General features: G+C 40.7%; 1 protein-coding gene across 1 annotated transcript in view; it reads left to right on the top strand.

Annotated features, from left to right (window-relative positions):
- The window catches only part of LOC108898651 (myosin-10), a 50,456-nt gene extending 43,009 nt beyond the window's left edge, over positions 1 to 7,447 (top strand). Inside the window, 20 exon segments of the mRNA XM_051073700.1 lie at positions 36 to 173; positions 403 to 526; positions 679 to 850; positions 1,718 to 1,930; positions 2,054 to 2,198; positions 2,293 to 2,499; positions 2,592 to 2,696; positions 2,790 to 2,942; positions 3,038 to 3,286; positions 3,425 to 3,637; positions 3,744 to 3,956; positions 4,049 to 4,210; positions 4,295 to 4,423; positions 4,570 to 4,658; positions 4,990 to 5,113; positions 5,241 to 5,432; positions 5,434 to 5,450; positions 5,617 to 5,725; positions 5,963 to 6,135; positions 6,267 to 7,447. Coding sequence (XP_050929657.1) covers positions 36 to 173; positions 403 to 526; positions 679 to 850; positions 1,718 to 1,930; positions 2,054 to 2,198; positions 2,293 to 2,499; positions 2,592 to 2,696; positions 2,790 to 2,942; positions 3,038 to 3,286; positions 3,425 to 3,637; positions 3,744 to 3,956; positions 4,049 to 4,210; positions 4,295 to 4,423; positions 4,570 to 4,658; positions 4,990 to 5,113; positions 5,241 to 5,432; positions 5,434 to 5,450; positions 5,617 to 5,725; positions 5,963 to 6,135; positions 6,267 to 6,420 — 3,081 coding nt within the window. The 3' untranslated portion in view covers positions 6,421 to 7,447.
- The last annotated feature ends 15,715 nt before the right edge of the window (positions 7,448 to 23,162 follow it).

The raw sequence follows: 23,162 nt of genomic DNA on the forward strand, positions 1-23,162 counted from the left end.
TGTTTGTTGCTGTGATTAAAAACTTGTGTGTGTAGGACCTGGAAGAACAGTTGGATGAGGAGGAGGCTGCCAGGCAGAAGCTGCAGCTGGAGAAAGTGACAGCTGAAGCCAAAATGAAGAAATATGAAGAGGACATTTTGCTACTGGAGGACCAGAACTCCAAGTTCCACAAGGTGAGAGGGGGGAGAAGGCTCTGAAGGTTGCAATACAGGCTAAGGGTTTTGAATGGAAAGAGGTGATGTGTGGAACTGTGAAGGTTGGTTTTGAAAGGGAAATGCAGGATCTCACAATACCTGGGGGGATTTTCACTTTTACTGTACATTAAGATACAGGCAAAACTCTCAGATTTGATAGGCTGGCTGTGTGCCAACCTGCCTGCATGTCTTTCTCTCTCATATGTAGGAAAAGAAGCTGTTGGAGGACCGAATCAATGAGATGACCTCAATGCTAGCTGAAGAGGAGGAGAAGGCCAAGAACCTGGGCAAAGTCAAGAACAAGCAGGAGATGATGATGGTCGACCTGGAGGGTAAAGGAATAAAGTCAAATACAGCATACATAGAGAAATAAAGTACAATAATTAGCCTGTTAAATTTTTGAATTAATCTACAATGAAATAATTTTTCTTTTTGTTTTATTAAACCATTATTAAACCCACGTATCCTCTCTCTTCTAATTCAGAGAGATTGAAGAAGGAGGAGAAGACCCGTCAGGAGCTAGAGAAGGCTAAGAGGAAGCTTGATGGGGAGACGTCTGACTTCCAGGACCAGATAGCTGAGCTACACGCCCAGACAGAGGAGCTGAAAGTTCAACTAGCCAAGAAGGAAGAGGAGCAGCAGATGATGCAGACTAGGTAGGAGATATAGGAGAATGGAACAAAGCTGTTCAGCACTAGTGAAATCTGTTCACCAACAAAGTATTACATAACTGTGTGTGAGCTAAATATGGGTTTTAATATTGAGTCATTGAGATTCTGCTTCATGATGTGAGTCAGTTTGAGGTAAGTGCTACATAGCTGTACTGAATGATCATCACACTCAACAACGTTGCAAGAAACATTTGCTACTGCCATTTTATTGGTCTGACATGTCAGACAGGTATACAGCAGTGACCTTGTTGTTATGCTTCCTCATGACACACTGCCTGTATTTATTCACAGATTCTCACTGCATTGGAATGTGGTGTGCATGTAATTTGTGTGATATTTATGGTATTTTTTGTCAGTGTGAGACCATGCCATGAAGTGGCCTTTTCAGCATGAAGCTCCTTTAAGAGTATTGGTCAGAGGAAAACTGTAAGCAACAACTGAGACAGTGATTTGGAAGTTCTGCCTCTGCTGCCACCCAGTGGTGTCATTACACATCAGCAGAGTTGACTCCAGGGGCCCCTAAGCATTTTGATAATTAACACATGAGATAAGACAACAAAATTTATTGTAGCACCTTGTTGTGTACAGATTTAAAAAAATTGCAAATACGCTTTGTCACAGCCAAATTCATGAGGTGCTGTGGACATATTTGTAAAATGAATGAATTGTTAAAAGAAATATTTTTTGTGCCAATAAAATAACACAGGCACATCTTATTTCTGTGGCAAATTGCACCGATTTCCTTAGTAATGTATTATTTTTCTGATATTGTACTATCACAGTCCCAATGTTGTGTCCAATTTCCATCTGAACTTCTGTTACATGTTCTTCAATGTTCCCAACATTTAACAGGGGTGAGGACGAGGTTAGCCAGAAGAACAATGCTCTGAAGCAGGTGAGGGAGCTGCAGGCCCAGCTGTCTGAGCTGCAGGAGGACCTCGAGTCAGAGAAGCAGGCGAGGAACAAGGCCGAGAAACTCAAGAGGGACTTGAGTGAAGAGCTTGAGGCCCTTAAAACTGAACTAGAAGACACCCTTGATACAACTGCTGCCCAGCAGGAGCTTAGGTACTTTCCTGTACTGCATTTTTATCTCACTTATTTTACATTTATATCATAGACAGTATCATTAGTATTATTGTTAAATCTACAAGAGAGTTAAGAATTTTCTGTTTCCCTGTCCTTCTGTAGGACCAAGCGTGAACAGGAGGTTGCAGAGCTGAAGAAGGCCATTGAAGAGGAGACTAAAAACCATGAGGCTCAGATTCAGGAGATGCGACAGAGGCACGGCACAGCCTTGGAGGAGCTGTCTGAACAGCTGGAACAGGCCAAAAGGGTAACATCCCTTTCCACAATCAGCCTAATATCACAAGATTATCAAATCCACCAAAGAGAAAGTGACATCAGTATTTGCTGTTGATTATGTCTAGTTCAAGGCTAACCTGGAAAAGACTAAGCAGAGCCAAGAGACTGCCAACAAGGAGCTAGCCAACGAGGTCAAGAGCTTGCAGCAGGCGAAGACCGAGTCCGAACACAAGAGGAAGAAACTCGAGGCTCAGCTGCAGGAGTTCATGGCTCGAGTCACCGAGGGAGAGAGGGCCAAAGGAGAACTGGCCGACCGCACACACAAACTGCAGGTAAGTGTAGAGTGTAGATGCAAACATGTTTGATTCTATAGTTGAATCAGTCCAAGTAAGATTTTTGTTTTGGTTTTAACCTCTCCACGCAGACTGAGTTAGACAATGTGTCGGCCATGCTGGAAGATGCAGAGAGAAAGGGGATCAAGATGGCCAAAGATGTCGCTGGACTGGAGAGTCAACTACAAGACTCACAGGTGATGTCCAATATCCCTGAGCATTGGTTGTCACGCCAAGTTTAATGAATTTTGAATGTTGATCTAACTGGGCTAATATTGGGTATTCTGTAGGAGCTGCTCCAAGAGGAGACCCGTCAGAAACTAAACCTCAGCAGTCGTATACGGCAGCTGGAGGAGGAGAAGAACGCACTGCAGGAGCAACAGGAGGAGGATGAGGAGGCGCGTAAGAATCTGGAGAAACAGATGTTGACCCTACAGGCTCAGGTAGGTCATGTAGTCTCTGGTATAAGAAAACAGTGTTTGGATTATATTTTTGTTTATTTTTATTCTAAATCATGTCTTTTTTTTTCTATTCGCAGCTATCAGAGAGCAAGAAGAAGCTGGAGGATGATGTTGGAACAATAGAGGCTCTGGAGGAGGCTAAGAAGAAACTGCAGAAGGACATGGAGCTGGCCAACCAGCGTCTGGAAGAGAAAACCATCGCCTTTGAAAAGATGGAGAAGACAAAAACTCGCCTACAACAGGAGCTGGATGATCTAACTGTAGATTTGGATCACCAGAGACAGATTGTCTCCAACCTGGAGAAGAAACAGAAGAAGTTTGACCAGGTGAGAAAGCACTTTATTTGACATATTCAGCAGAATTTGGATAGATTAAGTTTGTAAGTTTGTGTTAGATATATCAGAATTTATTCATTTCATCATTCATCAAAATACCAATTTTTCATAAAATGTCCTCCTCCATAGATGCTGGCTGAGGAGAAGAGCATCTCAGCTCGCTATGCTGAAGAACGTGACCGCGCTGAAGCTGAGGCCAGAGAGAAGGAGACCAAAGCTCTGTCCATGACCAGAGCTCTGGACGAGGCATTGGAGGCTAAAGAGGAGCTGGAGAGGATTAACAAGCAGCTCCGTGCTGAAATGGAAGATCTGATGAGCTCGAAGGACGATGTGGGCAAGAATGTGAGTGTTAGGATCAATGAAGTACATACATATTATTATTATTATATACTATGATGATAGAGCAGTAGTTTCACCAATCATACTCTGTTTATCTCCTCCCCATCAGGTCCACGAGCTGGAGAAATCCAAGCGTACTCTGGAGCAACAGCTGGAGGAGATGAAGACTCAGCTGGAGGAGCTGGAGGATGAGCTGCAGGCCACAGAAGATGCCAAGCTGCGTCTGGAGGTCAACATGCAGGCCATGAAGGCCCAGTATGAGAGAGACCTTCAGGGTCGGGATGACCAGAATGATGAGAAGAAGAGAGCACTGGTCAAGCAGGTGCGGAATAACACTTAACACTGAATAACAACATTTTAACAACAGTTTAATCCCGTCAATCTGAAAAACTTCTACTGGCTCCTCCTTCCCAGGTGCGAGAGATGGAGGCAGAGCTGGAAGATGAAAGGAAGCAGAGAGCTCTGGCTGTAGCTGCAAAGAAGAAACTGGAGATGGATTTGAAGGATATAGAGGGTCACATAGAAGGAGCCAACAAGGCTCGAGATGAAGCCATCAAACAGCTGCGCAAGCTACAGGTACAGATTTGATAAATATGTTTGAATCAGTTACACTTCATATATGTTCTCCATTCATACCTCTTCATCTATTACTACCTTCAGGCCCAAATGAAGGACTACCAGAGGGAGCTGGAAGACGCTCGAGCCTCCAGAGATGATATTTTTGCCATATCCAAGGAGAATGAGAAGAAACTCAAAAGTCTGGAGGCTGAGATTGTACAGCTACATGAGGTACAGGATAATAGGATGGTCCCGGTCTTTTTGTTGTGTGCAACACATACTGTGTAATTAGGGTTGTAGAGTGTCGATTTGTGGGTGATAATTTTCTAACAAATCACTGAACATTCCTCTGAATATTAAATGACCTCTCTATGCAGGATCTGGCAGCGTCTGAGAGGGGACGACGCCACGCAGAGCAGGAGCGGGACGAGCTGCAAGATGAAATCTCAAACAGCACCTCTGGAAAGTAAGTTACATTCACCCACCTGACAACAGCACAAACACCAATAAAATATGTAGAGGTGTTCACAAGTCAGAAATATTGAAACAAACCAATGATGACACTAAGTAAAGACAAAAAGTAATCTAATTCTATAATAAGTATAACCAAAGCAGCCTTATATAGGCCCTAATATAGTCTGGTTAAAAACCTGTGTATATGTTTATCACATTCATTTCTAAGCAGCTCCTTTCAGCGAGGACATGTGGTCTTCTGTATCAACAGATGGAGGTGATAGGTGCAGTCACATTTTGACTCCATTGTTTATCTGTGACGTCTCTTCATGTTTGTGTGTAAGGTCCGCTCTGATGGATGAGAAGAGGAGGCTGGAGGCTCGTATCGCCCAGCTGGAGGAGGAGCTGGAGGAGGAGCAGGGTAACATGGAGCTGCTCAATGACCGCTTCAGAAAGACAACCATGCAGGTACAGTGTAATATTTGAAAAAATAAGTGAATTGGCGGGATTAGAGTACAATTTATTAATCATCTTCATCTCCATCCCTTTTTTATACCTTCCTCTCCCTGTTACCTAACACCCCCCACCCCCCTAGGTGGACACCCTGACCACAGAGTTGAGTGCAGAGCGCAGCACAGCCCAGAAGAGCGAAAACGCTCGCCAGCAACTGGAGCGTCAAAACAAGGAGCTCCGGGCCAAGCTGGGCGAGCTGGAGGGTTCTGTGAAGAACAGGTTCAAGGCCTCCATCACTGCCCTGGAGGCCAAGATAGCACAGCTGGAGGAACAAGCTGGAGCAGGAGGCCAAGTGAGAATTCTGCCCTCTCTTCTCCTTGTTTAACCTTCTCAACATTATTGAGCACTTTTAAAAATAATAAACAAGGTTAAAGCATGAGATCGGTATTGAGTTGTAGACAGATAGAACACATGTAGGTGTAGGTGAACATGTAACAGTAAATCCTTCTCCACTGAAGGGAGCGAGCAGCAGCCAATAAGATTGTGAGGAGGACCGAGAAGAAGCTGAAGGAGGTCTGCATGCAGGTGGAGGATGAGCGTCGCCATGCCGACCAGTTTAAAGAACAAGTATGTCTGTCATTGCTAATGTGTAATGTTAACACCGCTGTGATTTGCTGTCCTGTCCACGGACTGTTTAGCCCCATTATTTTAAAAGAGATTTCCATTGTGTTTTGAGCTCTATTGGCAGATCTCTGGTCCCCTGGTCTTTATCTTGGCAATTTCCTCTCCTTACCTTTTCTACAAACCAGATTAGAAACCAGACTAGTAATGTGTGTCTTTTTGTGTGTGTGTGTGTGTGTGAAGGTGGAAAAGGCAAACTCTCGTATGAAGCAGCTGAAGCGCCAGCTGGAGGAGGCAGAGGAGGAAGCCACAAGAGCCAACGCCTCACGGAGGAAATTGCAGAGAGAGCTGGACGACGCCACCGAAGCCAGTGAGGGTCTGAGCCGCGAGGTCCACACACTCAAGAACCGCCTCAGGTACAGTGTGGTACAAGTTTGATGAATAGCAGTGATTATGCTTTTACTTTTTGCTTCTTCTGTTTTTTTCCTTTTGCCTCTGGTGTAAACACTCTCCCTTCACCTCCCTCCTCCTCCTCCTTCTCCTGCAGACGTGGCGGCCCCATCAGCTTCTCCTCCAGTCGCTCAGGCAGACGTCAGCTGCAGGTGGAGGGAACTTCCTTGGACCTCCTGTCTGACGACGAGCTGGAAAACAAGATCACTGACAACAATGCCAATGAGACACCGGTGCCCCAGCCGGAGTAGAAGAGAAGAAGCCTTAACTTTTGCTCTCCCATTTTACATATCACCCCTCAGTCCTATACAGAAATAACCACGACCCTCCCAGCTTGAATAGGGACCCTCTTCTGGCCACGTCTTCAGGCCCTTGCAACCCCTGCCTGGATAGATCTGCGCTCTCCAAACCACACACAGCATGATCTAAACAAGAAAAGCCCATATTCCAGGCCTTTCATCTCAACCCTAAACATTAGCAGACACCAGCAGTTGGACCCCCAACGCTCTCTTTTATGACCCCCCCATAAGGTTATAAGAAGCACTATTTTGCCTTACCCCTCCTTGTCGAGCTGCGGGGCTCTATAAAAGCAACTTCCATCAAAGACTGCTTCAGTAACCCCTAATAACACTCCCTAACCCCTTTGTGCATATGATAGAAATGCAGAGTAAAATTCTCTGATTGAGTTCGGCTCATAATTCAGTGCGTGCACGTGTCAGGATGAGAATTCTCCTCAGTTGGACCAGTAATTAGCTGTTTAAAATGCTTCCAAATGCTAAAATAATAGCATTGCAATATTTGAAAGGAACAGATTGTGATGAATGCAAACAACCTTCTGACTTTATTTTCTCATTAGTCTACAACAGTATGTACACCATATGACTCTGTTTAGTTATATTAGTTGAACTGTAACTGAATAGTATTTTTTCCAGTCCTTTGCCAGGATTGTTTGCTTGCATATGAATATAGAAATGTGACTGTAAGCTGCTTTGTTGCCTCAGTGCTACAACACATTGCTTTTCAGTATTGGTTTCTCAAATGTTTGACAGTGAGTCAGTGTTGACTTGTAATTATTTGGTGTGAGTGCTGAAAGCAGCAATCATACCCATGTTCTCTTGCTTACTTCCTACTCTTCTTCCGCCTCTTCTTCTGTGCCTTTATCACTCACTCAAAACTCAAAACCCATTTATGCCACATATACTGTTCATATATTGAACCATGTGTAATATCATGAAGGTATTTTCATAAAATATTCATAAATTTGCATATGAAATGAGATATTAGTGGAAAGCTGACTTTCTTTGTATGTCTGACTAGAGCTTTTGTGTCACCACGGTGATTGATATGTCAGAGTGTTTGGGACTCTTTGTAGATGGGTGCTACGACTTTTCTTATTGATAACTTTTATACGTTTTGAGTTAAGATTTAAAAACAATCCCATAGACATCAACTGTTTCTATATCTCTGCTATTGTACCCAGTGCAAACTCCATTCACTTTTCAATTCAGTAAAGGCATTTTGAAGGTGTGTGAGACAATGGGAGCATGAAGTGATCAGCTTGTCCTCATCAGAGCAGAAATTTGGGTTGAACTCGGACCAACTGCAGCAGATGATAACGGTCGCTTTTGGCTGATCTCTTCCTGCAGCCAACCGACGATGCTACAGTCACTGCAATGAAGATTTAATCAACGCTCTGCTCCCCTCTCCTGTCCCAAGTCCATGCCAAACCATTTTCATCATCACTCAAATGATTTCTACTCCTGACACAGATCGTTCTCTTTATCATGGATATACAAACCATCCACTCACATAAATACATGTACACATATGCACACACTTGAGAAACTCCATGTGTGACACATTAAAACTCTCACACTCATGTATGTACACACACATGCAAGCCTCATTTGCTGCTTGTCGGACCAAAGTGACGTGGTCAATACTGGTAATCCAGTATTGCTCTCGTTGTATGGGGCACCATCGTCCAATTTTGGGCCAGAATTCGGGGATATTAATTTTGACATCAAGATCCATGTTAATAGCCTATATCAATATTCTATATTAGTATCAACACCATAAATTTTAATCAGTCTGATATCTAAGATCATCATTTCTAGATTAAAGGAATCCAGTTCACCACTGAAAAGAAACACACAAAACTGCTGAGTCTACATGTGTTTTTACTATTTTATTGAAGTGAACATATATAGAATGAAAACGTGAAATAAAAATAAAGGAGAAATGTAAGGATGATCAAACTAGCATGGTGAACTAACAGCAGGTAAAATGAGCAGAGTGATCTAGTAGAAGTAAATAGTTTTAGTCTGTAACTATAATCTAATTGTACTGAATTTTGAGATGTCTATCGATGGTGAAATTAAAGTTTACTTATTTTATCATCAACCCTTGTCACGAGCAGAATGTTAAGACCGGCCTACTGTGAGTTGCGGCAGCTGCAGACGGCATTGTCCTCATTTTCTTTTTCTTTGTCTCAGAGCGAAATATGATCTCTTAATAAACTCTAAATTATTCATCTGGAATACAGGGCGCATATCACATATTCACCTTCCACTATGATCAGCTAAGATATTGTACAAGACAAGATATAACTTGGTGGCGCTAAGACTTAAAGAAAGAATGCATTAATACAAACATGAATCAAAACATACTACTCACAAATCTTAACACAACAAAGCTGATTAACTGATAAAGCTGCAAAAAAATAAATTGTGTTTATCATTAGTGATAAATTAGTGGTAATACAAGACATAAAGAATACTCATTTGATTCCAATACCTATGAGAAACATTATGTCTAACTTCTTTAGTTAAGCTTAGACATGGTCAATACATGGCAGTATGGTTCCATGGCAAATATTTGAATTAATATCCTAGCTTAGCTAACATCATAGAAAATTCAGATTTTCACCAAATTACTTGTAAGCCTTTGATCAATAAAATGGTGTGCTTTACAAAATGGTGAGACAATTATGTCATATAGTTCAAACCTAAAGAGAAGTGTAGTGTAAAGAGAAGTGAATGCTGGATACATTGGAATGTGATATAATTTACGACCAGTGATCTGGTGCAGAGAAAGGTAAATGAGGAGAAGACCCTGGTTACATCTATAGAGCTGAGAAAGTCCAATCTCCATAGTTCTTTTCCAGGTTACTTTCTTGATAAAGTAACAGTTGAATGTTTAATGCAGAGACAAAGTTTGTTGCACAGAATGAAGATTTGGAGAGTGTTTATTCATAAGCTCCATACGAACCAGGGTCCATTAGAATAAACTCTTCTGAGCTGACCTTTGACCTTTGACCATGGCTTGGGAGGAAAATTTCTAGATCGTCTTCTTCACAGAATGTTGGGGAGGCTGGAGAGAGGATGGCGGTTCAGGTCATAATTCTCAGTGACCATGAAGCATGGCTAAGATCTTGAGGCATAAGATTAGTGGTGAAATAACTGCCTGAAAATAATCTACAGAATTTTAGGGGTGGATATTCAATGTAGGGACTGTGTCCTATCAGTATCTGGCACCAGGATAGATTAACTCATTGGGTTGCCAGTTAGTTTTCTTTAACAGGGTGAAGTTTGGATCATGTATCTGTCAGAAAATAGAAATAAAAGCCTTGGCCAGCCTCTTTGTTCAGGGAGGAAAAGGAAGTAGCTCAGGTAAACTGGTTTCCTTTACAGCCTCTGTGGGTGGAGCTGCAGGCTACAACATCAATGGCTTACCGTCAATAAATGTTTGGTACCAATAATTGTGATTGATGAAACTAAGCCATATACATTTTCTATTACTGTAAAAGAATTAAACAAAAAAGTGCCACAATTATGAAGCAAAAATAAAATAAAATCTAAATGTGTTTAAGTCTTGCTGGTTATTTATTCATATTTATTTTGGACCATTTATCTTTGGACATTATCGCGTAAAATTTTCAGTTCGCGACTAAAACTAAATTTCAGATTCTTGTAAAACGTAATCTTTTAAATCTTTCAAAGTTTGACGAGGCACCCAACATTTCTATGGGGGGAAAGTTTTGGTTTTTACAACCCTCCGTGATTCTTTACCGCATCACCGTATGCGCATGCGCCCCGACTATAAGACTGACGTCAGACGCCGACATTAGCACACCATGGTAAGCTCTGTTCGGTGTTGAAGGCGTCATGGCGGGGTCGAAATTTAAAAACCCGGGGGCTTGACAGCGAAACTGCCCTTGTCTTCAAAAGTTTCTCAGAGTTAAAAGACACCGGGACGACCGCGTCCAACAACAGGAGGAGCTCGGAAACGTGTTCAGAAAGGTAAGAGATGCCTCTGATTTAACCGCGAGTTAGCGTGACGTTAATATCCTAGCTAGCAGTTGTGTCGGCGCGTGTCAGGCTCGGAAAGTTTGTTTAACTTTACTGCGCTGTGGGAGTGCGGGCATTTTCAGCATGTTATGTCCTGTTGTTATTAAGTGCCCATATTTAAACACAAATTTACACATTGAAAAAAAAAATTCGGAGTGGTGTGTGATCGCTCAGAGGGACACGGGATTAACCCACAGTGCTGTAAACCTTTATTAGTTATGAACGGATTAAATTCAGAAAGAGAGAAAACGCGTTTGGATAAACATTTTGTACGTATTTCAACTGCTCAAGCGCAATGCGACAGGCCTTGCGGCCTTAAGTACGCGCACTATAGTGGGTGCATTAAACGTGAACATAAACCGCTTTATTTGTTTTACTCTATTTATTATAGGGGAATAAAAACTGAAAGTGCTTTGTCTGACAGCATTATGCATAGGATTCCTACAGAGTAACTTTTTTTATTGAAGCGTGAAAGCCTCTGTTTAACCAGAAACATCACTATATCACTACCAGACTCCACTAACAGCAATTTTACCAAACATGACGCAGAGTTGCTGGAATACCACCGCCTCAAACTTTTAGTTTGTTTGTCATGGTGTGATTTAAATAAAACCACACAATAACACAAACTAACTGAGCAGACCGACCAGATTTTAGGAATTCTGTTTTTGTCAATGGAGCCCAGTAGCAACATACAGGGATGTTTCTGGTTAAACAAAAATGATCTTACATTTTAATTAAAAGGTCCATCTCTGTAGGAGTCCTGTCTATAATGTTGTCAGGCTTTTATAAAAACAATCTGCAGATTTGTGTCCTCCTGCTTTAAAATGGCTGAAGGGATAATATGAACTGAAGTAGAACTTCCACACAGTATGAAGCAGCTGAGGACAACAGATTTGTAGATGAAGGCAGGGTGATTGCTTTAAACAGTTTAAACAAACTTACTGACAGTGAAGTGATCAATTAAGATGGTTTAATTATATGGTAAACATGATCCTGCTATTGGTTTTCATTTTCTTTACTTAGTTTGCTCCTGTTGATGAAATCACTGGTATAAATGGCATCAGATTGACATTGCACTACAAAACTGACATGGTTTTAAGATGTCTGTTATCTTTTGTAAAAATTCTTTGATTATTATTTGAATGATATTCCCACCTGTTTGTGTCTCTCTTCTCACCTCTCCAAAATACCACACAGACACCAAAATGAATTTCAAGTTTGGGGAATTGAGACACTTTTTTTTTTTTTTTTTTTCCTCAACAGGACAATGCCCTCATGTAAGGTGTGGGGGGAAAAAGATGTCAGGAGAGTCTCATCCTTTAAAACTCACCCAGAAAGGTAAGAATTGCCTGTAAAGTAGCTAATGGCCACTAGTTAGTATAGTGACAATGTCATTGTTGTCAGGTGTGTTGGTTCCTGTTTAAAGTAACCTGTTTAACAGGCCTTTGCAGAATATAATGTTGTGGGTTTTTTTTTTTTTAAATCAAGTTTCCACAAAGTCTATATACCTTTTTTATATCACACGTATACAAAAGTGAATCTCAAACTGCTTTTTTTTTTTCTTTCCACAGGTAGCTCTACAAACAAGTAAGACTCATTTTTATTCTTTCTCTGCTTTCTCACAAACAAGCACACATGCATGCACACTGACTTTTACATTCTACCCTTTCTCTCCCTCTGCTGTGTATTCGAGGTGCCTAGCCATGGCTGCTGTGTCATGACTACTTCTGTTGAATGAAATTGAAATGTTTTTCTGTATGTTTTGTGTATTTGCTTGGCTGCAATGCCATGATTGTGCTTTGTACTATGCTACTTTCAAATTTTTTTTGACTGACTGTCTGTCTAGCCAACATAGTCTTCGCATCCAGTTTGAACGTGGCTGCCCAATTGTTTGCCGATTCATCCAAAATGGCCACCCTATTTGTTTGTCTTTCTATTCCCCCCCCCCTCTGTCGAGCAGATAGCTGACCTTTTTAATTGTGTTGGTAGGGATGGAATGAACGGAATGGATGGAATGTTGTCAGACTTTTATAAAAACAATCTGCAGATTTGTGTCCTCCTGCTTTAAAATGCTCCTGTTGATGAAATCACTGGTATAAATGGCATCAGATTGACATTGCACTACAAAACTGACATGGTTTTAAGATGTCTGTTATCTTTTGTAAAATTCTTTGATTATTATTTGAATGATATTCCCACCTGTTTGTGTCTCTCTTCTCACCTCTCCAAAATACCACACAGACACCAAAATGAATTTCAAGTTTGGGGAATTGAGACACTTTTTTTTTTTTTTTTTTTTTTTTTTTCCCTCAACAGGACAATGCCCTCATGTAAGGTGTGGGGGAAAAAGATGTCAGGAGAGTCTCATCCTTTAAAACTCACCCAGAAAGGTAAGAATTGCCTGTAAAGTAGCTAATGGCCACTAGTTAGTATAGTGACAATGTCATTGTTGTCAGGTGTGTTGGTTCCTGTTTAAAGTAACCTGTTTAACAGGCCTTTGCAGAATATAAATGTTTGTGGGTTGTTTTTTTTTTTTTTTAAATTCAAGTTTTCTTCCACAAAAGTCATATATACTACCCTTCTTTCTTTATCATCACACCGTTATACCGAAAAAGTTGATATTCCTCAAACTGCTTTTTTTTTTTTTTTTACTTTCTTTCCACATAGTCTTCGATCCAGTTGACTGTGCAATGATCTCACTGCTTTTTTTTTTTCTTTCCACAGGTAGCTCTACAAACAAGTAAGACTCATTTTTATTCTTTTCTCTGCTTTCTCACAAACAAGCACACATGCATGCACACTGACTTTTACATTCTACCCTTTCTCTCCCTCTGCTGTGTATTCGAGGTGCCTATGGCTGCTGTGTCATGACTACTTCTTTCTGTATGTTTTGTGTAAATGCAATGCCATGATGTGATTCATAGTCTTCGCATCCAGTTTGAACGTGGCTGCCCAATTGTTTGCCGATTCATCCAAAATGGCCACCCTATTTGTTTGTCTTTCTATTCCCCCCCTCTGTCGAGCAGATAGCTGACCTTTTTAATTGTGTTGGTAGGGATGGAATGAACGGAATGGATGGAATGTTGTCAGACTTTTATAAAAACAATCTGCAGATTTGTGTCCTCCTGCTTTAAAATGCTCCTGTTGATGAAATCACTGGTATAAATGGCATCAGATTGACATTGCACTACAAAACTGACATGTAATGATATTCCCACCTGTTTGTGTCTCTCTTCTCACCTCTCCAAAATACCACACAGACACCAAAATGAATTTCAAGTTTGGGGAATTGAGACACTTTTTTTTTTTTTTTTTTTTTCCCCTCAACAGGACAATGCCCTCCTGTAAGGTGTGGGGGGAAAAAGATGTCAGGAGAATCTCGTCCTTTAAAACTCACCCAGAAAGGTAAGAATTGCCTGTAAAGTAGCTAATGGCCACTAGTTAGTATAGTGACAATGTCATTGTTGTCAGGTGTGTTGGTTCCTGTTTAAAGTAACCTGTTTAACAAGCCTTTGCAGAATATAATGTTGTGGGGTTTTTTTTTTAATCAAGTTTCCACAAAGTCTATATACCTTTTTTATATCACACGTATACAAAAGTGAATCTCAAACTGCTTTTTTTTTTTTCTTTCCACAGGTAGCTCTACAAACAAGTAAGACTCATTTTTATGTGCCTAGCCATGGCTGCTGTGTCATGACTACTTCTGTTTAGATAGCTGACCTTTTAATTGTGTTGGTAGGGATGGCCTCCCAACACAATTAGAGCATTTTGTGATCTTTTGATATTTGAATAGTGAGGTTCTTTAGAAGATTGCAGACTGGTTGGAAGTTGTAGGAGAGACATCTGTCCCCTTGATTATTTTCTGGGCTTAAATAGGTAGGAGGAAAAGACTGGTTCTGGTTTTTGCGAATTTTTGTGTGACCAGGAATAGTGAGCCGTTTGGTCAGGGATGGACTGATAGGGTGCAAAGTCCTGAGGGGACTGTCTCAGGGCTCTATATGGACGATCAGACAAGTTTTATGTTCCCTCAGGGAAGATGATTCACTGGTACTTGGATTTTGAATTTCTGTTGGCTTGAGTGTATGTAAGGCAGGGGACGTTTTTGTGTACAATGATTAAGTGGAGCTTGAAAGAGTGGAGTGGAAAGTTTTTGTAATGTCTCTAATTTGGCCTGTTGCCTGTGTAATAGAGGTGCTTTGTCTTGGCTGCTATGATTATGTCTGTTTTGATGAGTATTTGTGCGCTAATGTTTCCTTTTGTAGGTATCTATCTATCGAGTGTATGTATGGATGGATATATATACGCATATGTGTGTGTATGTATTATTCTTGGATAGGTCCCTACTTCTCTCTCTATAGTAGGTCTGAACAATTAATGTTGTTTTAACCATGTTTTATAATATTGAGCTACTTTTTTTTTTCATATTCAGTCTTACTCTAGATTTGTTATATTGACTGTTTTAGACTGTAAACCCATTGGGGTTATTTGTGTTTCTTTCAATGAATTGGGTTTTCTTGCCAAATGCATCACCATACAAACACATTTACACAGTCAAAGCTTTATCACTAATACTATTTATAATTTTAAAAAAATTACAAAGATTCTACAAACCCATGAACTTACCGTAAAGGGTCAAATTTAGCTTTTAATCACTCTACCTTTTGATAGACAACTCTGGTCATCAGAAGCCAGTCAGTCCATGTGTTTGTCCGTCCTACTTAGCTGCATTTCAGGCATTTATTTCATGCGTTTATCGATCAGCGTGGCCATTTTATTTTTTTCCTGGATCTCTAAACAGAAGCTCCTGGTGGATCTACAGTCTACAATAGTAAGTGCTATTTTTTCTTATATGCAGGGTTTTGCTCAGCTGCCGTGGCAAAACTAACCAACCAAATTCTGTTTCAGCCTTCATCCATACTTCATATACAAGTGCTTTTTATTTTCTCTTTCTCTGCCATAATTACTTTGCCTTTCAGCCTTCATCCTACTATTTGGTTTTTTTTTTTTGTTTTTTTTGGGCCGCTGTGCTATCTCTTCTCCATCTACCAATCTATCCCTTTCTTCATCTGTGCAACATCGCTGGTGGTCTGTTTCGAATTTGGCCCGTTCGCCGTCCTTTTAATCATCCAAACATCAAATAGGTGATTATGATTAGACTGATCATCTGGACATCATAGCTGTTTAGATGATCAATCTAATCCTCTAAAAATCTAATATTAACTGTGTTTTTACCCTTTGTAACTGCTGAGCTAGTGATCATAATGAAATGTTAGGTCAGAGCTGGGCTGTAATGTGGTGTAAATTAAGATTAAGTCAGATATCTCTCATCAACCTGTTTTCAGTTGTGTATTGGTGGTGCTTTGTCTTGGTGCTTGTACATTTTGAAGCCTAAGCTCATCTATTTCTATTTTTCCAACTTTTGGATTGCAACCATGTCATCACTTGAAGCAGCATCTGTCTTTGCTGCTTGGCTGTACCGATCTATCCCTTTCTCATTTATCCATCCACACGACAGTAAGACACTAGTGATCGGCAGGTCGCAGGTGAGTAGAGAACCTGCTAGGTCTTTAGGTGGTGCGGTTTTGGAGTCCACTAGCTTAGATAGCTTAGATGACGAATCTAACCAGGATAATTTGCAGACTTTAGATGCTCAGACTGATAGCCTGATCTACTGCATTGAGACTGTCTCCATTCCCCGCCGTACTATTCACAAGTTTCCTAAGTTTCTAAACCACCATGTACAAAACACCACTCCTGCCACTGGTGACAGTGCTAGGTCCCATAAAGTACTGAATAAAAGGCCACTTCAAATTTCCTAACAGAAACACTAGATGCCTCATTCCTATTAATACTTCATCTATAGGTACCTTGCCACACCAGCCTGCTACCAGCAGCTCCAGGCTCAATATGATCCTCAAATTTGGCTTCATAAATATTAGATCACTTTCTACCAAGGCATTATTGATAAATGACTTGATTCTTGAACATAATCTGGATATGGTTGGTCTATGTGAAACATGGCTTAAACCAGATATGTTCCTGCCTTTAAATGAAGCTTCCCCACCTGAGTATGCCAACGCACATGTTGCTCGGGCTACGAAAAAAGGTGGGGGCGTCGCTTTAATTTATAAGTCTTTCTTTGGTCTAACCTCAGCTCTTAATGTCACTTTTAACTCCTTCGAGGCTGTAGTATTGAAACCTTCTCCAGTAGCTTCCGATCCCCATGACCAGGGAAAGAGATTGCAACCACTCAACCTTGTGGTACTTTACAGACCACCTGGCCCCTACTCACAGTTTTTAGATGAATTTGGAAATTTTTTATCATGTCTTGTCACATTTAGTGATGATATCCTAATTATGGGTGACTTTAACATTTACCTAAATAAGGCCTCTGATCCTTTAAATATAGCTTTTTTGGCACTTACTGATACTTTCGGGTTCACACAGTCTGTACATGAACCTACTCACTGTGGTGGTAACACTCTAGACCTGATTCTTTCCCGTGGGATTGAGGTGTCTAATCTGATCATCTCTCCTGTCACATCGGTTATCTCCGATCATTTTATCAAATTTGATGCAACTCTAGTCTGTCCCCCTAAAATTGTCTCTAATATATCTTCCACCAGACACATAGGTCCCGCAACTTTAACTGTTCTTAGTGAGCAACTACCAGAGATCCTGGCCCCTTTTACGACAGCAATTGGTTCTGTTGATAACTGTACCAGGGATTTGAATACAACCTTGTCTAGTCTCCTTGATTCAGTTGCACCTCTCACCACTAAAAGTAAACAGCCAAAGAGGTCCACTCCCTGGTTCACAGACGACACTCGTGCTCTGAAGCAGGCCTGTCGGAAATTAGAGCGCAAATGGCGCAAATCCAAATCAGAAGCTCTGTATCTCCAGTGGCACCAGGGTGTTCTGGAATATAAGCATGCACTGTCTACTGCCAGAGCAGCATATTTTTCAAATTTAATCAATAGCAATAAACATAATCCTAGATTTCTTTTTGACACTGTAGCTAAACTCACTAAAAAGCAGCAAGCTCCTAGTTGCTCGCCCTTTACTGCCTGTGAGTTTCAGAATTTTTTCTGCAGTAAAATTGATGAGATTAGATTAAAAATCAGTTCAGTTTCTCCAGCATCTGCTGCAGAACCGGCTGTGCATCATACTGAGTCTCAGAGAGTTTCTGCTCTGATGAATTTTGACATATGTCTTGATTCATTATCTAAGATAGTACTAGCTTCTAAACCCACCACTTGCCTTTTTGACCCTTTACCGGGTAAACTTTCCAAAGATCTCTGGCCAGTCTTGGGCCCTGCCGTGCTGAATATTGTGAATCTATCGTTGACGACTGGCACTGTTCCTTCTAGCTTTAAAACAGCTGTGGTTAAACCTTTACTTAAGAAACCACACCTTGATCCTGGGTCTTAAGGTAACTATCGGCCTGTCTCAAATCTCCCATTCTTCTCTAAAATACTAGAAAAAGTGGTGTATCAGCAGCTTTCAGCTCATTTAGCTGACAATAATCTATTTGAACCGTATCAGTCTGCTTTTAGGGCCTTTCACTCTACTGAAACAGCACTTGCTAAAGTAGTAAATGATCTGCTACTCTCTTTAGATTCAGATTCCACCTCTCTGCTCATATTACTTGATCTTAGTGCAGCCTTTGATACTGTAGATCACCGTATACTCATGGACCGACTGGAAAATAGATTTGGAATCTCTGGCCTGGCCCTCAGCTGGTTAAAATCTTACTTATCTGACAGAACTCAGTGTGTCTCTTGTAATAACACTGTATCAGCCTTTTCCGATGTGAAATATGGGGTACCCCAGGGTTCTGTTCTTGGCCCCCTGCTTTTCTCTCTTTATATTTCTCCTCTTGGCCAAATTATTCGGAATCATGGAATTAATTTTCACTGTTATGCTGATGATACCCAGCTATATGTGCCTATAAAGGCTGATAATGCCTCTCAAATTAGGGAACTAGAGATCTGCTTGTCATCTGTTAAAAGCTGGATGTCTCAAAACTTCCTGCTTCTTAATTCAGACAAAACGGAAATGCTGGTTATTGGCCCGGCTCCATATAGACACCAGTTCAATCATCGTAACTATATCCCTTGACAACTGTTATCTCTCAAAGTACAACAGCCAAAAATCTGGGTGTCACACTTGATCGTACTCTTTCCTTCGATCAGCATATTAGACATTACAAAGACCGCCTTTTTTTCACCTACCTAATATAGCTAGGATTCGGTCTTTGCTTTCCATGGCAGACACTGAAATTCTAGTCCATGCCTTTGTTTCTTCTAGACTGGATTATTGTAATGTTTTGCTTTCAGGACTACTGCGTGCTAGCACTAAAAGTCTGCAAATGGTCCAGAATGCTGCAGCTAGAATGCTGACCAAATCGAGAAGGTTTGACCATATTACCCCGGTTTTAGCCTCCCTTCACTGGCTCCCTATTCATGTTAGATCAGACTTTAAAGTTCTCTTAATGACTTATAAAATTCTAAATGGGCTAGCCCCCTTATACCTGTCTGATCTTCTTAGCCCTTATATTCCCTCCCGTGCTCTGCGTTCTCAGAGTGCAGGGCTGCTGTCTGTCCCTAGAGTCAAAAAGAAGTCAGCAGGCTGCAGGGCCTTCTCCTATCGGGCCCCCTTCCTCTGGAACAACCTCCCTAGTGATATTAGACAGGCTGACTCAGTTGAGGCCTTTAAATCCAAACTAAAAACTCATCTTTATGCCTTAACTTTTAACTAGCACATTATTCTGGTTCCTATTTCAGGATACCATTTTTCCCTTGGCGGGTTGGGTCAGTCTCAATGCATCAGTTAAGATTAATAGTTAGTAAATGTTGTCCATGATGTCCTGCCGATGAGATTATTATTAACTGTCTTAATATCGCTGCATCACTTTAACTGTGTGTTCTTCCCTCAAGCACATTACTGCCCAGGCTGTGCTTCTCTCTCTCTCTCTGCTACTGTCTCTCACTGCAGGGTTCTGCCTCCAGAGCTGGAGAGTCTCCTGCTGCTCCCATGATCCAGCTCAACCCATGATGCAACAATAATTAAACATTTACTAGTGTTATTGATAGTGTTAGTGCTACTAATGTACCATTGTTTGTCATTATTATTCCTTTAGCTATAATAATAATAATAATAATAATAATAATAATAATAATAATAATAATAATAATAATAATTATTATTATTATTATTATTATTATTATTTACATTTTGACCTAGTCTGTGTATCTGCAATGTTGTCTTTCTCCTACCCCATCCCCCACCCCACCCCTCTCTCGCTCTGTCTAAACCCAACCGGTCGAGGCAGATGGCCGCCCACCTTGAGTCCGGTTCTGCTCGAGGTTTCTGCCTCTTAAAAGGAAGTTTTTCCTTGCCACAGTCACCTAGTGCTTGCTCATGGTGGGATCTGTTGGGTTTTTCTCTGTAAATCTTATAAGATAAAGAGTACGGTCTAGACCTGCTCTATATGTACAGTGCCTCGAGATAACTTCTGTTGTGAATTGGCGCTATATAAATAAAATTTGACTTGACACGACTGCCATGAGTAAGTGTATAGACTATAGACCCCTACTGGGTTGTGTGCTGTAGTTGAATAGTTTCCAAAACCAGACAAGGATCCTTCTGGTTTTTTTGAATCAGCTGGCCATGGTATGCTATTATGAGTTTACTCCAAGACACATTCTATAATTGAATATAATTTTGGCAAGAAAGAAAGCATGTTTAACATTACCACTTGTGGATGGTGTGTGTCTGGGTGTGAATTTCGGTGTATCTAGCATTTCAAATTGTCTGCTTTGTCAGTGGTCTACAGCCACATCTTACTGTGAAACACGTGAAAACCATATTAGGAAACTGCTTCCTTTTGCCAATGTGACAACAGCAGCTGTTGAATGTTGGAAAGCTGCATGATGAGAAAAGGAGACTGGGGGGAAAATGCAGTGGGATTGTTTGTTTGCCAAATGAAGGTTGATGTAGAGAGCGGAAGCTGCAGAATTGGGAGCTGAGGGGGAACTTTGTCTAGACAGCTAGGTAATAGCTGTTTCCTGTGTACAAAATCAGGACATTGGATTAAGCTTTGTCCTGAATGACTCTCTGAGCTGGCCAGTCATGTCCGTCAGATTGTTGATTCTGGACAGCTATAGATGATGGGCAACACAGGCGCCTGCTAGCTGGGGGTTGAGGGGGGCATCAAATCCTGCTTAGTCATCTTAGCAGGTTGCCAGCTCTGTGTTTTGGGCCAATAGACAGACATGTTGAATTTGAAATTAGTCAAACAAAAGGTGAAAACAAAGAATTAAATGCTACGGTTTTTGTCATTCAAGTGACAAACCTAGATATATGGAGCCTAAGGGCATCTAGATTAAGGAGCTAGGTAATGTCACATGTAAAACCAGCTATATTATAATCTTAAGTATTTGGCCTAGCATGACCCAGGGAGGGGATATTATGGAGTTTTCTCCAGTATTATCAGGGAATTCCCGACACCAAAATCCCTTATGTAGCAAAAAGGTCAGCTGTGGCACTCACGCCCTTATTTAGTTTTGACAATTCAGCCCTGTCTCAAGAGTCCTGTCAATTTAAATCGGGTTCCAATTGGCACCAATCTTTGAAGTAAGCTTCTTAATACAAGTTTTAATACTTGTGCTGAAAAGGCTGGCCTTACTCAGGCATTGTTAGATAAATTACAGGAACAAGATTGTCTCATTGTAATGTTTTAGATGAATAGCACAAGCCCCATATGGTGACAGAGGTTGCATGTGGATCAGCAGTTTCTTGTGACCCTAGAAAAATCTGTGAGGGAGGCTGTGACCCAGAGAAGTTGTCCTGGACTGGAAGAAGAGGAAGACGAGGCTGTACCAAACCCTCCTTGACAATGATGCGTCCATGCCACGTGATTGATGTCTGCAGGTGTGTTTTCTCAGATATATTATCCACTTTGTATTCTTTGGTTGCTTTATACTAATTGTGTTTTTTTTTTTGTTGTTGGTTTGTTTTTTTTTTGTTTTTTTGTCAGATATCCAACCTTCAGGAAACTTTGTTGTGGCTTCACCAAGCCCTGCACACTGCCTTGACCTCCTGACCTCCAGCACCCACAAGTTTGCAAACCTCTCTGCAAAGTGGCATACCAACATTGCACAACTCGGTTAACTAAACATAAACTATGGCCATTAATGAATAATGTAAACCTGACATTATGCATCTTCTTTGAACACAAATCCTGCAGACTTTTGCACAAACTATGTCCCACATAACCAGCAATGGACTCCTCTACCCATGTCCCTCAAAGTGCTTAAGAGGCTCTTTCTTGCCATCAAACTCGGCACAACACAAACTGGACACCCATCTGAATAAAATGCAACCACAACAAAATTGGTAGAAGGACATTCTGTAACTGTATTTGTGATGATGATGCTCTGAAGTGGGTATTCAGACCATAGATAATGTACTATGACTCCAAAAGTTAAAAGTTGCATTGGTATCTGAAGTACATGTATGCTCCTATGTTGGGTATCAAGTAAAATCATTGCTTATTTCCTAATTTGTTTGGTTTGCCTGGTTTTTTTTTTTTTTTTTTTTTTTCCCCCAGTTATCATGCTAACAACAACAAAATGCAACACTTGTTTGCCCAGACATAGCCTTTGTGAAATGCACAGTAGTTGTCCATGTTTGTTTAACTGCTATAAAAGTTGCAGAGTTTCCCATGTTCACGAGGGAATGGTATGTAGGTTATATCTTTGTCTTTTACTGAGGTCACTTAATCGATGAAATATTTTCCTCTCCAGTTCTTTAGTCCCATATGCTGGTGGAAGCTGAGCAGCTTAAATGACAGGGATAAATTGATGGGAAGAGTGCACAAAGTAACTGCATTTCACCATAACATACTCAGATTTTGTGTGTGATTTAGGTATTTTGACTCTGTTCATTCAGCACTGTCTTTACTTATCCTGTAGGATAGATTGTAGTGTGTACTGTGAAAGTTTACGTGCCGTAGCAATTTAAATGCTGATAAAATCCACTGGTTGAACCTGTTAAGATGCCTAGTCAAAAAAATAAAATAAAATAATATATATATATATATATATATATATATATATATATATATTATATATATGTGTGTGTGTGTGTGTGTGTGTCTAAAACAACCTGTAGTTAGTCTGTTTGCTAAAACTGCCTTGTCAGTCCTATTGGTTCTAACTGATGCTGAAGATAGATATTTTCTAACTGTCCTCAAGAGTTTAATTTCAACATTCTGTGTGTCCCTAGTGGAATTATAAGTGGTGGCAAGGCAAATCTACTTCTGATTCAGATGTTATTTCAGTATTGTGCCTCTTTAAGCTTGGTAATCTTTGAAGGTAGCGTTGTCTCCTCTGTTGGATGTGTTTGCGAGATTAGCTCAGCTGTTGCTAATGCTAACCTACCTAGTTAACAATGAGTTCTTGGCCACATTATATAAAGAGCTTAAAATTCAGTTTCTGAATATTATTCTTAGTTTAAGAAACAAGGTCTATAATGGCCAGCTTTAATGCAATTTTCTCCTTTGAGGAGTCAATGTAAAACTCAGATGTCTTCCACCTCTACTTCCCTGACTACAGAGAGGATGACAGAACAGTGGA

The sequence above is a fragment of the Lates calcarifer genome, linkage group LG11 (genome assembly GCF_001640805.2).
Source record: "Lates calcarifer isolate ASB-BC8 linkage group LG11, TLL_Latcal_v3, whole genome shotgun sequence".
Taxonomy (NCBI): domain Eukaryota; kingdom Metazoa; phylum Chordata; class Actinopteri; family Centropomidae; genus Lates; species Lates calcarifer.